At 31.6% G+C, this 13,480-nt stretch overlaps 3 protein-coding genes across 10 annotated transcripts; 1 reads left to right on the plus strand and 2 right to left on the minus strand.

The window, feature by feature from the left end:
* LOC116337784 lies at nucleotides 1–3,152 on the plus strand. Of its 6 annotated transcripts, none has more exons than XM_031762659.1 (5): nucleotides 1–916; nucleotides 1,414–1,646; nucleotides 1,766–2,040; nucleotides 2,243–2,413; nucleotides 2,896–3,152. In XM_031762659.1, the coding sequence occupies exons 2-5, from the start codon at nucleotides 1,487–1,489 to the stop codon at nucleotides 3,082–3,084; spliced, it is 795 nt and encodes a 264-aa protein (XP_031618519.1). In that variant the 5' UTR covers nucleotides 1–916; nucleotides 1,414–1,486; the 3' UTR covers nucleotides 3,085–3,152. The 6 variants fall into 6 exon arrangements, with proteins under 6 accessions (XP_031618519.1, XP_031618518.1, XP_031618520.1 ...); XM_031762658.1 differs by having other exon boundaries at nucleotides 1–902; XM_031762660.1 differs by having other exon boundaries at nucleotides 1–749; nucleotides 945–1,646.
* Nucleotides 3,153–4,317: 1,165 nt separating this feature from the next.
* Nucleotides 4,318–5,663, minus strand: LOC116337785 (proteasome subunit beta type-4). Its single transcript, XM_031762665.1, has 3 exons — nucleotides 5,387–5,663; nucleotides 4,661–5,162; nucleotides 4,318–4,574 (listed from the first exon to the last, which is right to left on the minus strand). Exons 1-3 carry the CDS (start codon nucleotides 5,515–5,517, stop codon nucleotides 4,419–4,421), a joined length of 789 nt encoding a protein of 262 aa, XP_031618525.1. The 5' UTR covers nucleotides 5,518–5,663; the 3' UTR covers nucleotides 4,318–4,418.
* A 362-nt stretch (nucleotides 5,664–6,025) lies between these two features.
* On the minus strand, nucleotides 6,026–10,542 carry LOC116337781 (GA-binding protein subunit beta-1). 3 transcript variants are annotated; one of them, XM_031762652.1, is made up of 7 exons: nucleotides 10,341–10,542; nucleotides 9,282–9,406; nucleotides 8,785–9,093; nucleotides 8,250–8,667; nucleotides 7,800–8,172; nucleotides 7,683–7,719; nucleotides 6,026–7,213 (listed from the first exon to the last, which is right to left on the minus strand). In XM_031762652.1, exons 2-7 carry the CDS (start codon nucleotides 9,282–9,284, stop codon nucleotides 6,896–6,898), a joined length of 1,458 nt encoding a protein of 485 aa, XP_031618512.1. In that variant the 5' UTR covers nucleotides 9,285–9,406; nucleotides 10,341–10,542; the 3' UTR covers nucleotides 6,026–6,895. The 3 variants fall into 3 exon arrangements, with proteins under 3 accessions (XP_031618512.1, XP_031618513.1, XP_031618514.1); XM_031762653.1 differs by having other exon boundaries at nucleotides 10,193–10,542; XM_031762654.1 differs by lacking the exon at nucleotides 10,341–10,542 and adding an exon at nucleotides 9,748–10,155.
* Nucleotides 10,543–13,480: the final 2,938 nt, after the last annotated feature.

Here is a 13,480-nt window from a genome sequence, read left to right on the forward strand (position 1 = left end):
TGTGTGCATATTTTTGCTAGTGTGGGCTCAATATTTCCATTTGTCAAAACGAAATCATCAAATACACAAAAGAAAAATTCTCGTTGTGATCAAATCACACAACATTCACTTTTCCATATTCAGAAAAACTTTTAACCCCCGAACCAAAAAGAAAATCACACATTAAATACAAATTTCATCGTCTGACATAGACAGAGAGTGCTTTCAAAAAATCATCGTCATAAAATATTTGCATAATGTATTTGAGTCGGCACGTAAAATCAATTGAATAAAAGTACGTTTGTACGCACACATTACTTTACCACTCAATATGTTTTGCAATATAATATTTTGATACGCCGGGCTTTTAAAAAATATACATTCGTCGCACAATTTTCACTTTTGAGAGTTTTTCAAGCGAAACTTTCAACATTGAAAAGAATTTATGAGATTTCATTTGGCATGTCTCAGTCAAATGGAAAAAAGCTTTTGAAAATATAATTATGATAGTGTGTTTTTTTTTTCATTCGATATTTGACCGCTTGATTGGCAAAGTTTGCCGAAATCAGTGTATACGGGTATGTGGTTATAAAAAAAATCAATGGAGTTCTATTTTTGTACAAATCATTCGCAAATTTGTTGGAAAGTAAGAGTGAATTAAGGGAAGTGACAAGCGAACGATGCGAAAAGTTTTCTTTTCGGACGGGACCCGGTACAAGACGATAAACTATATCGAAAAATGTTGACAAACCATAGGACGCAATTCCGGTGTACGAAATCCAATTTTATAACATAAAAGTTACTGCATCCCTCATTCACATAATTCAATCGGTACACGTGAATCACGTAATATCATACGCGCAATATATACAAACATTTTTTTTCCTTCATCATCATCATCATCATCATCGTTGGCGTCGTAGGTACATATATATAGGTATTTTCATTTGTTTTATTTGTGACAGTCATTTGCAGATAGGCGAAAGAAGCATTTAGAGAAATAGAGAGTTTTGTGTGCAATTTTATTGATTGGAATTGAAAATGATTCGAAGCCATAGACGAAAATGACGAAGACAAATGTGTCGAATATATGATATATGCTATAGAAAACAAGACAAAAATGATGAACAGTGTTTTATCAATAAACCTTCAATAACATTCAGCCAATCATCTCTATGGTGGCGACGAGCATTGATTTTATTCATCATTTCTTCATATTTATTGGTTCAGTTGAAAAGAAACGATAACATACAGCACTCTCTCGTTTGATTTGCTATCGTATTTCAAGTTGTTCGGTGCCATAAAACGAGCAAGAAAAGACAAATTAATTGAGGGTTGAACACATTTATTAATAATTGTTTGGGTGTATTCTTTTCGCGATCGCATATTTTTCGTCATTCTTTTGGTGCAAAAAAAAAAACGACAACAACATAGCTCAGACACACACACACACACACACACACACACAACGGCAGAACGGAATTGAAAGTGTACGTGAATTTTGGCAATGCGCTTATCGATATGGATTCCAGGCATTTTGGGAATCCTCGGTCCGATCGTCATCCCTATTTCACATATGGTAGTTTTATGGTTTTATTGGCAGAATTATGCTCGTTTCGTTGACCGCCGATTTTGCTCATGCTCCTGTTGGGACACCGTATTTAAAGGTATAGCCGGATTAAATATTTATGGTTTTACTTTGTCTTTATAAGCTATAAGCACCAAGTCCACTTATAATTGAATTCAAAAAAAAAAAAAAAAAATAAAAAAAAAACTTTTTAAATAGGTACATATGAGTCGGGCATCGCGAGCTACAAGCATTTGTATTTCAATGCAACGGAAAATACGATGAAAATATGGATATTGACTGTGATTGCAATCATCGCATTGTACGAATGTGCAAAGCATTTAATCAGGCTAATGATTATGAAATCCGTTCGATATTCCATGATATTTCTATTTTGCTTATCGATTTTTTCGCATTATTACGCATGGTGGGCCTATGTTAACTACTACAACGACGATTTTTACAGTCAATGGAATCATCAAATGTTTTTTACGGTAAATACATTCGATTCCAATGTCCGTTTCCATTCCTCGTTTCCAATACAAAACAGATATTTAGATCATTATTTCAATAGTAATCTTTCTGTGTCTAATTTCATGTATAAATTCTTTTATACGTGTATACTGAATTTTATCTATCTCACACTCTGTTTACTTGTGCGTTTTCTTTCCGTCTATTTTTTTTCTTTCGATTTAGATTACCGAATTATTATCGACTAGTGTAGTGTTTCATTTAGCAAATTTAGAAAATATAGTAACACCAAGAAAAATACTGTGTATCGTCGGCGTAGCTATACTGCATATTGTAGCAAGTGGATTTGATCAATTCATTGCGAATGTTTTCAAAGGTGAAGGCTTGCTTCATCAGGTACATATCAAATTTAAATGATCGATAGATTTATTATTAAATATTAAATATTCTAACACACAACAATGATAAACAATCATGATTGCCACATCAAACACACAATGAAACTCTATCACCAATTCTCAACCACACCACACATAATAACACACAAATTTACATAACGAAAATTACATTGAATTTAAGTGGATTTTCTGTAGAAATAGTATCATTATTGTTATTTTTAAAAAAAAACAGTGGTAGATTGTAATGCTGATGTATGATTTTCTAGTCGATTTTAAATAGCGATGATTTCATCGGTTTGTCGTTTTTTTGCATTTTGAATTAACTCTTTACAATATTCTAACGGCAATTTGTTTTGTTCTTTTTTTTCTTCTTTTTTCCTCTTCTCTCTTTTTTGCAAATTGCACTCTCGTCTTAAATGCGCGCACACATATACCGTTACCACTCAAACACAATACACACAATAATACATACAATTGCAGATAATTCGAGATTTAGGTTTTATGGTCCCAGACATTTTTCATTTCTGGTTACCACTTTGGTTATTGAAGAGAACAAGACGAGAAAATTACTCGACCAAACCATTTTATCGAGATTATAAATTGAGACGTGATACAATCGCTACAATTTTGATTGTGACCATTTTATTGCTGGTTTGTACATTCCTTTAAACACACACACACTCACACAAAGGACAAATTCAATTCAATTTGTTTGCGATTTTGCTATTTGTTTCATCTTTTTTTCTTCTTTTTCACATTCATTTTTGTATTTTGTAAAACCAGACCGTTTATACCGTTTTTTTTCTTCTCTTTATTTTCATTTACCATTCACCACAAACGAATTTGGTCGGTGTGTAATTCATATTCATCACGATTAAGCTTTATAATAAATTTCAATTGTTCACATAAATAGAATGACATCATGAATATTTAGCATAATGTTGATAAATATCAACCTGACATAGATTACAATAAAAAAAAAAAATGTTTTTTTAAGAAATTGATATACATAATGAAAGCCGGATGAATACAAAATTTTTGAAATTCGCGATACACAACTTAATTTCTACCTTAAAATCACTTAAATGTGTCCGACATGACAATAAACGTTTTTTTCATTTATTTTCTTTATCTATATTCTCTTTTTCTTTCTCTCTCTCTCTCGAATTTCCATTGCCATATATTTTTCATATACGTTGAACGTCTTTGAAGAATAAGGAGTGATTTTTGTTTGTTAGTTCGGTATATCCAACCGATGGCATGGGAAACGAGAAATTAAGTTGCCTTCGATGACAAGTGAATCAAAAATCAAAAAATCAAATTAGAATTTAAATTTAGAAAACACTTAAACATTGGATAGCCTTTGAAAATTACAGGACATATAAACCAAATCAAAAACATTTTTTTTTGTTGAAATTTTTCATTTAACGATATACTTGAAATTGATTAAATCAATTTCTTCATGTTCCCTATTCATTAATGAATGTAAATGACGATAAATAGTCATTGGTTCGATTGATACATTCCATTTTTAAATTGATGAATAATTCCTATTAGCGGCGCACAACAAATAGATTCAAATTATTTGAGATATGTATAATGTTGTATTTGTTATCATATTTTGAAGGAAAAAAAAAAGAGATTTTGTTTTCAAATGGCTATAAAAAAACAATAAAAGAAAAAAAAACGAGTAGATTTTGATTGAATTTTGTTACAAGATTTTATCTAATGAAGCAATTCGAATACATTTTTCACATTTAATAAAAAAGAAAACAGCATCACTGTTTCAAAATTTAAGATGAATAATAAATGAATAAATTTCAATTGTATTGTTCACTTCATAGATGCGTGTGTTTTATTCAAATAAAAATACGAAAAAGATGGTAAACTCATTAAAAAAAGTTTCAGATTATGTGGTTCCACAAAAGCATTTATTCAACTTTGAGTTTTATTATGGAAAATATGTTGTAATTAAATTGGATTGTAATTGTGTTTAAATTCGCTTAAGCATATCCTTTGATTGATGTGGCGAATTGCCAGTTCTGTTCGACATTAATCGGTCCTAATACCTTACTACCGTCCTTTGTGCAAACGGCCACTTTGTATTGATGATAACTACGGCAATCGCGATAGAATAAGACTTCCATGCATTTCTTGAGCTGCAACCAAAAAAAAACCATTATTATTACCGTGATAGATTCAATGCATGAAAGAACAACAAATTGTAATTGAAAATTCAACAAACCAGTGCTTGAGCTGCATCATAGTCCAAAACGGCATTTGGATTTTCCGAATATTCTCGCAACAATGGGATTGCCAAATGTTTACCATAACCAGTGGCAACCACTTTGTCTTCATAAGCACGTCCACGAACATCAACATGTCCCAAAAATGGTTCACCATCTTGAACACCACCAACAACCAAATCAATCCACCATGGATTCATGCGACACCGACGATTATACATGCATCGTGTCAACCAATTGTACAACGATTTCGGTTTCATTTCGATTTTGTCATCGTGGCAAAAATCTTCGGTGATTTTTTCATCGATGTAATGTTTGATGCATTGAAAATCGGCATAATCGGCACCGGCACCCAAAACACAGTTATCATTAATCGTAAATACACGGTCTACATTTCGAAACGATGCCAACGATCCGTATGAAACAAGTGTATCGGCAGCAATTAAAACACCTTCATTGTATCTGATGCCAACCACCGATGAACCAGTCGCAATTGGATAGCTACGAACAAAAAAAAAAATATTTAGACGGTAAATTGGTATTGAGGTTAGGTCTTTGTTATTTATGAACAGTCATTCTTTGCATGTAAACGAATGTGACACATCACAAATTATCCCCATTTATCGTTTAAAATTCAATCAATGATGGAAAATGATTGAAATTCAATTGGAAAGCATTAGGTAAACAAGCTAATTGAGTGAAATAGAAGGTATAGTAACACTTACGCTGATCTTTGTGAACCATTGTTGCTCGCACTTTTCATCGAACTATTTGATCCTGGAAAATTGTAAAAATTACCAGGCTGTGGACCATTTGTCCACAATGGATTGTTGAAATTTGGCGTTTGATTGAACATCTTGGAACTGACAAAATAAAAAATTCAATTGAATCGAGTTTTTGAATACACAGTTGAACCAAATTGTACTCTTTATGGTAAACAAGAACAAAATTGCAAGTTGTATGTTTGACAACTGTTTTATCGTTTGTCATTCACAAAACAACAGTGTGAACATAGCTGCGTATCAAATGGCATACAATTTTTTTCTGGAGAGAATCAAACGAATACTTTTGTGGAGAATATTTATTGAATTTGCGTAAATGCCTCGAATGTAAAAGTTTTATCGTCCAATTTTCAAAATACAAATTTATTATAACATTGAGATTTGTGTATTTTGTAGTAGCATGACATTTTTTAAAGAAAAATGAATACAAGGAAATACCAATAATGTGAATATGGTCGCAGATGGAGTGGAGAGTTGATTGTGCTATGTTTTTTTATACGAACATTGAAAGGCTTCTCGATCCACCATACAAACTTTTTTTACCTATGACATAGAAATCGTTCAATGAATGAGAATTATGAAGATGTTCATGCATAAAATTTTATTTGTTTTTATAAAAATATTGTAACTTTTATAACGCTCGACGCAGTTAAGTTAATTTATGTTATTTTTGTTTACAGAAAATCGCATATTAAACAATATTACTTATCGCATAAACAGGACTTATGTGAATACATAATTTTGGATTTAAACAATGTACACTTTAACAACTATATTTTATCTAAAATGAAAAAGATTTTCCTTGAAACGTGTAAAATGGATTAACAAATGCACAGATTCTGGGCTTTTTTTAATTTTTTGAACATCACACCAATCGGAAGCGATAGAGTTGATAATTCACATATTTATCACAAAATATTTGTGAATCAAAAAGTATGTGAATTTCAAATGAGTATTCGGTGTGTGTATGCATGTGTTTTGTGTGGGCGTCAGAAATGGGTGATGATAATGAGTGTTGAAATCATATTGTTTTATCATTAAGTTAAAATATGATGTGCTTAAAAAAAATGTTTAAATGAAGTGATCAGACTAAGTTCACAGAACCTACTTCCGTCCACAAAAAGGGAAACAATAAAAATTTCATGCGAGTGGCGACGGAAAATGATTCCCGAAAATACGATTTCCCGAAAGTTGATTTCCCGATTTTTTTTTCCCGAACGGTACATTTTTCCGATTTTTTTTTTCAATTCAATTTGATTTAGGATTCGGATAAAAGTTCACTCTTCTTTTAAGCAAAATTCACCAAAACTTCATCAGACTTTGTTCATGAGAAATCTTAACCACAGTTAAAAAACTTTGATCGGGAATTTTTTTTCGAGAAAAAGTTTTTTCGGGAAATTGTCTTTCGGGAAAATGCAAGTGCGGTCGCCCATTCGTTCAAGATGTGAAAAACTAAATCGGCACGAATCCAATGGTTTCCTCACAGTGCTCTTCAAGTCGTGTCAAACGCTCTTTCAACTCCTTCATTTGTTTCATCATATCAAGATAATCCGTCATTGGAATTTGTACCATTTTTTGCTCACTAATCCTCACCGGTGAATTTGATGTTTTATTTAGTTTCGGTGCTGTCGTTGTAAAATTTGTCAATTGCGGCGGTTCACTTTTTATCACCATCTTCTTTGCTGTTGTTATTGTCGCCGGTCCAACTGAACTATTCGAAATTGATGACTTATTGATCACTTTCACTGTTTGTAAATTCGAACTATCATTCTGAGAGAAAAAAAAGAAGAATTTTGTTAAATATTGAGCGTGTCAAAGTAAATGCCATTTTGCCAATAATATTAAATTATTTTCTCTGAATTCTACTTTATACTAGCTTGAATCAAGCTGCTTGATACTTCTTAAAATTTTAATTTTACAATGTTTTTTTTTACATATTTTGCTTTCTTAGCTTCTTTCTAGAGACGACATATTAAAATTGAGTTTTCTCTCAGATTCATCAGTGGTTGCAATGGAGCGCAGACCTAAATGCCCGATCGTATATATATATACCCCGAATTCCTCATTTTTAATTTTTCGGATTTCGAGAAATTATTTTGGTTTCGGCCAGACTCGGGTTGAGTTCGGTCGGGCATTAAGCATATTTTTCCGTCCATCCATGACCACTGGTATCAATAAGCAATAGATATGCAGACAATAGAGTTTAATAAGTTTAATAATCATTAAAATGAACACTTACATTCCCTACTTTTTGCATCAATCGATATTTTGGAAATCTAAAAATCGAATTCAATCATATAATTCAATTAGAAATCGAAATTGCACAAATCAAATGCACAAAATTAAATGAACTCACCGAATCGTGCCATTCGTCAGTGTTTGTGGATTACAAACAGTTTTGATCACTTTACCTTCGCCACACAATTTGTTTAATTCTTCGGTGGTGATCCGTTTCACGATATTCGGTTTCGTTAGCACTTTTGGTGTTGATGAATTTGCCATGATAATTCCAACCGGCTTTTGTTTTACATCGCCATTTTTGACCTGCACTGAATTTGATGACACCGTCTGAGTTGTATTAGTTGTTGAATTTGAGTTTTGTACTTTAAGTATCATTTGTTTTCCAAATTCGGTGACAATAATTTGTCGACCGCATGCAACGGCTGACTGTAGAAAATTATTTGTATCATCAACAGCTAAATCCTCTTGTAACAGTTGTAGCGTAGACGCTAAATATAGAAAAAAAATATAAAAAAATGTTGTATTTTTTGCCATGTGCAAAAACGAAAAAACTCAATCAACATACAGTTCGATTGTTGATTGGAACTATTTAAATTGGCCTGCAAATTGATGATCGCTGATGAACTATCCTCACATGATGTCGAATCTTGACTTATATCCGCATCACTATGTTTAAACGAGCTTAAACTGTCTCTCTCTATTTCCTGCATGATGCTGTCGGTGGCTTCTTGCTGTTCTTCCATACTGACAGCCGCCTGAATTTTGTATGTACTCATCATTCGAGCCAAGTCATCGAATCTTAATTGTTCGGCTAATGACATGGGCGTCTCTCCATTTTTCGATTCGCAATATGGATCGGCACCGTGTTTTAGCAGCAATTTCACAAGATATGGATAATCCTCTTCGACCGCCCAATGTAATGGTGTCATCTTCAACATATCTCTAGCGTTCACATCACATTTATGACTCAGCAATAATTTGACCTAGAATTGATAAAACCATTAAGAAAGTGATTCCAACATTTGTGCCAGACCACAAACCATTCAAACCAAAACAAATGCCATTTTAGTAAGAATTGAGCAGTGTCATTTGGTGCTTACAATTTTTTCGTGACCATTGCAGACGGCCAGATGTAATGGTGTTCGTTCGACTTTGGTTCGTGAGTCTCGGCTAATACCAGCCCGAAGTAATACTTCGCAGGTATCATAGTGATTATTTTCAGCAGCCATATGAAGTGCTGATTTGCCCAGCCAGTCGGTCGTGAAGGGCGCACCACGACACATAAGATCGTGCACTTTAGTCGTGTGCCCTTCTTTTGCACTCTCCAACAGCTGTTTGCCCAAATCCATAATTGATATTGCTGGAGTCTTGGGCTGACTCAAAACTTGAATCACTTTTCCGATTTCCATCTAGCCAGAGAGTGTGTGAGAGAGAGAGAGAGAGATGCCGAACGAATTAACAACAATAACAAATAATTTTGTTTGAAATGACATTTGATTTTAAGGTTATTTCTATTTTGATTATATTGCTCTCTATATCACTATTACAAATGTCAATCAAATTGATTTAATCTATTCGGCATCAAATTGATATTTACCATTTGCGATGATAATTCACAAATTTGTTACACAATCCAATCCGTCACTATCGTTCCAATGAAATTGTCTGTTTACAATGCGTCACTGGTCCATAAATCATGAGTTTTGCGCTAAATATCGTCGCCTGATTTTTGCATTCGCAAATAATAAATAAAAATATATTACAAAACAATGAAATGTGAGTAAAATGTCGATTTTGTTTGACTAAAAACACTTGAAAAATATGATATAAAAAGTAAAAATGTTCAAACAATTGATGATAACAGAATTAACGACTAAAACAAAAATCAAAAAATACTTGATAATGTTGTAAAAAAAATCGATGAATAAAATGTACATATTGTATTCCCAATAACGTCAATCATAAAGCGTATTCAAATTAAACGTAACAAATGGTCACAAAACAAAACGAAACAAAAAAAAATTATTATGATCGAAATGTTGAGATGTAATTGTATTTAGAACCTGGTATTGTTTTGAAATTTTGTTGGTTTTCATTGCTTTTTTATTTAAAATGGTTGTCATTTATTTAATCTGGGCACTTTCGTTACGTTCGTTTTTATTTGCTGCGATGCAACACTGAATAAAATCACTGAATACTAATATCCTTTGGGACTTTTAGTTGTCAATATTATTTTGCGTACACACAATACTAATTCAATTAGCATCTGCACTTTGTTGAAGTTGCGTTTTTTTTCTGAATATCGTTGAAATTGCAATGTATAAAAATAAATATTGTTGAACAATGAGAGCGTTTTTTTTGGCGTTGTTTACAAAACAATTCAATCAATGTTTGACATAAATGAAGGAATAGTCGAAACAGGATAAGGATATGGGTATTAAAATGATAGAGGCTTTCATAGATACACTATTGAATATAGAGAGAAATAAAAAGACATCGAAATAGTACCAACAACAAATGGCTCCTTTTCCGTTTCGCAAAATACATACAATCTCAAACAACTGTCACCGCACAAACATATTTCAATCAAAATAAACTTGTTTTTTTCTTCGATTATTTGGCCACAGTATCGATCGGTTTTTATGATTCAATTTACCTTTGAATTTAGATTACAAATACACTTTATTACTGGCACCAACATGAAGAAAAATGTCTGTGATACTGTCATTGAAATTCTCATAAATTCCTCAACATTTCTCTCTTCTCTTCGTGTTTTATTTTTGACAATGTCAGCCGTCATGAGAAGTGGAGAAATACATAAACCTGATACCGGCTTATTGCTTAAATTCAGTCGATTTCATCAATTAATTAACCGATTCTATGAGCAATTTTGCAACAATTATCAAATGATAAATTTGTTTCATTTTGTTTTTAGAAATGAAATTGCGTGCGTTGCATCTTTAAAATATTCCGTTTATGATGAAGTTTGGAACACATGTATTTGAAGCGAAAACCTATCAACAGTTTGTCAGTGTTTCACTCTAGGTTGCCTACACACAGGAGGCAAACATTGTCGAAAATTCGCAACACTGAAATGATGCGTATGTGTGATACAAACATCGATTACTTCCGGGCACGAAAAATTCAACGGAAATTTAAAATTGAAACTAGACAAAAAACCAACATTTTTTTATAGTTATTTATTTCATTTAGTTTTTATATATTTTTATATATCAATAATAATACAGATTGTATGGATCTAAGTAATTTTCATTAAATGTTATTCATAAATTCGAAATTATATTGTATCTAATTTTCAAACAATTTTTCCAATTCTAAGTATAAAATCAATTAGTATTTTTTTTTTTTGGAATAAACAAAAACGATCTTAAGTTCATGTTGGGACAACCAATAACATCAATCTTTTTCTTCTATTTTTTTTCCACAATTACCCTCTTCCAATGCCCATTTATATACATACAAACAGAACAATTTTGATTCTTTTTTTTAAATTTTTCTAACACTTATTTGTTTAACCGATGGTGTCCAATGCGTTGAGAGGTATTTTTAAATAATTTATTAATAATTTTTAATAAAATGGATATATTTGCGTATTTTTTTGGAATATTTTAAGTTTTTGTTTCTTCTTTGCTTCGACTCTTAAACAAAATCTCCATACATTTAACAGACTTTTCATATTCAAGCTGCTGATGATTCGGACACGCATTTCAAATCATATATAATTTCTCTACTATATCTTATTGAAGATATTGTCCAATCACACATAACATCGATTCACATTCAATCAGTTTGCATTATTATTTGATTTTCGTTTAAGTTGGCCATCAATTTTTCACATTTGAACAAAAACATCTTTTCAAATTCAACTCCTTTCTAAAGAAACATATTCTCTCTAACAACATAGTGGGAAAATTGGCTTTGGCAAATCGATACGCTTGTATTTCAAGCAAAAGTTTAAGATTTTTTTTACCATTTCATGATGTTAACAAAAAAAATGTGACTATCAATAGTGAACGGGGAACAGGATAGGAATTTGAAATTGTAAATTCAATTGCATGAATTATAGAACAAAATTATGTTGAATTTTTAATGCGTTATTTATCGCAACAGTATAAACTCTAAGATACTAATAAGTTTTATGTGTATTGTTTTTCATTTTCTTCCTTATTTTGTCAATTATGCATCATTTTCATCCGTAATTTTATGCTTAAGCATTTAATTGTGCGTTTTGCACCGCAATACTCTCTTGGTGTTTAAAAGAAGTGCGTGACTGTATTCAGGCAATAAGAACAATTGGACATGCTTCTTTTTTTGTCCATTGACAATGTTCCGTTGCGTATGCCATTGCAAATCAATCATCGAATTTTTTTCATCTCAAAATAGGAGACGGTATGGCCATTTGAAAAATTGTGTTGTATGCGATAGGCTATTAGAGTTTCTTTTACATAAACACATTTAAAGCCATTACATAGTTCTTGATTTTCTACTTGCTTGGGTCAAAGTTACCATACATTTATATTGAGCAATTAGGTCGTGTATATATCTTCTTCTTAAAAAAAAAAAAAAAAAAAAAAACAAAAATTACATGTGGCATGTGATTTCTATTTTATCATCTTACTTGTGCCAAACGAAAAATTACACATTTTAATGACACTCTTATATTCATTGGTCTTAGAATTTTTTTATCGAAGCTCTTTAATTCGAGCATCGATGCGTTATCATCAATTTCATTTTTCGGTTAATATGATTCTACGTTCATTTTACAATCTATGTATATAATTTATAAGAATTGTATTCAGTACAAACTTCTATAAAGCGCGGCATTCAACTCTAAATATCTATGCCGTCAGTGGGTCAAGTGCTGGTCTTATAAAAAAACTCAAAAAGAAATGTAGCAACATTTCTACAAACATATGGTCGTTATTGACAAAAAACCAAAAAAAAAAAAAGACAGAAAAATAGCCGAGAAAAAAATGTCTATTAAAATCTCAGCTTCTGTCAACTTCAATAAAAACATTGATTACTATGGAATTTGTGATGAGCAAAAGTTGTGCCATTTTCAATTTGGCTGACATCAGATGTTCAAAATGACTATTTTGTATGATATTATTAGTATATTTAGTATATTAATCGGCTCATATTTTTCTGTTTTTTTTTTTTCACTTTATCTGAAACGATTGCATGCCTCCAGGGTTGGCGAATCAAATTTTCCAGTTTTTTCTAAAATACATCCAGTGTTTTGGTAGTGATTCCTATTTGCATTCAAATACTACTTCAAGAAAAGAAAATAAAGTAATTTGTTGAGAGATGGACATCAATTTTTTTACCTTCAAATATTATTTATGTGGAAATCTATTTAAAATATGCGTGCATTTATGTTCGTCAATCTTTTTCGTTGGTCGTGCACAGCGTAAGTTGATGCGATATTGTAAACACATTATGCTTGCTACAAATACTTACGTTACAAATACTGTACCGGGAAAATTCGTAATCGTTCGAATGAATTTCACGCCAAGAAGGGTATATTTTCTATTCCATGTCCTACTAATTTCACTGTAGTTCAAAAATTTCTTTGAATTAAATTTGTGTGCGCTTGTAATTTGAAAACATGCTTTGTCTTTTTTCTTATGATGAACTGTTGCTCGTTTTCATGCTAAATGTCTTTTTTTTATATCAGTTCCTATATTTTGTGCTATTTATTTATGAGTTTATTGTTCATTACTTTAATAAACAAAATGAAAATGTGTTTAAAAATAAATAAAAAGGCGAAAACTG

This window comes from Contarinia nasturtii, unplaced genomic scaffold (genome assembly GCF_009176525.2).
Source record: "Contarinia nasturtii isolate CC-2019 unplaced genomic scaffold, AAFC_CNas_1.1 Cnas_scaffold_285, whole genome shotgun sequence".
Classification (NCBI taxonomy): Eukaryota; Metazoa; Arthropoda; class Insecta; order Diptera; family Cecidomyiidae; genus Contarinia; species Contarinia nasturtii.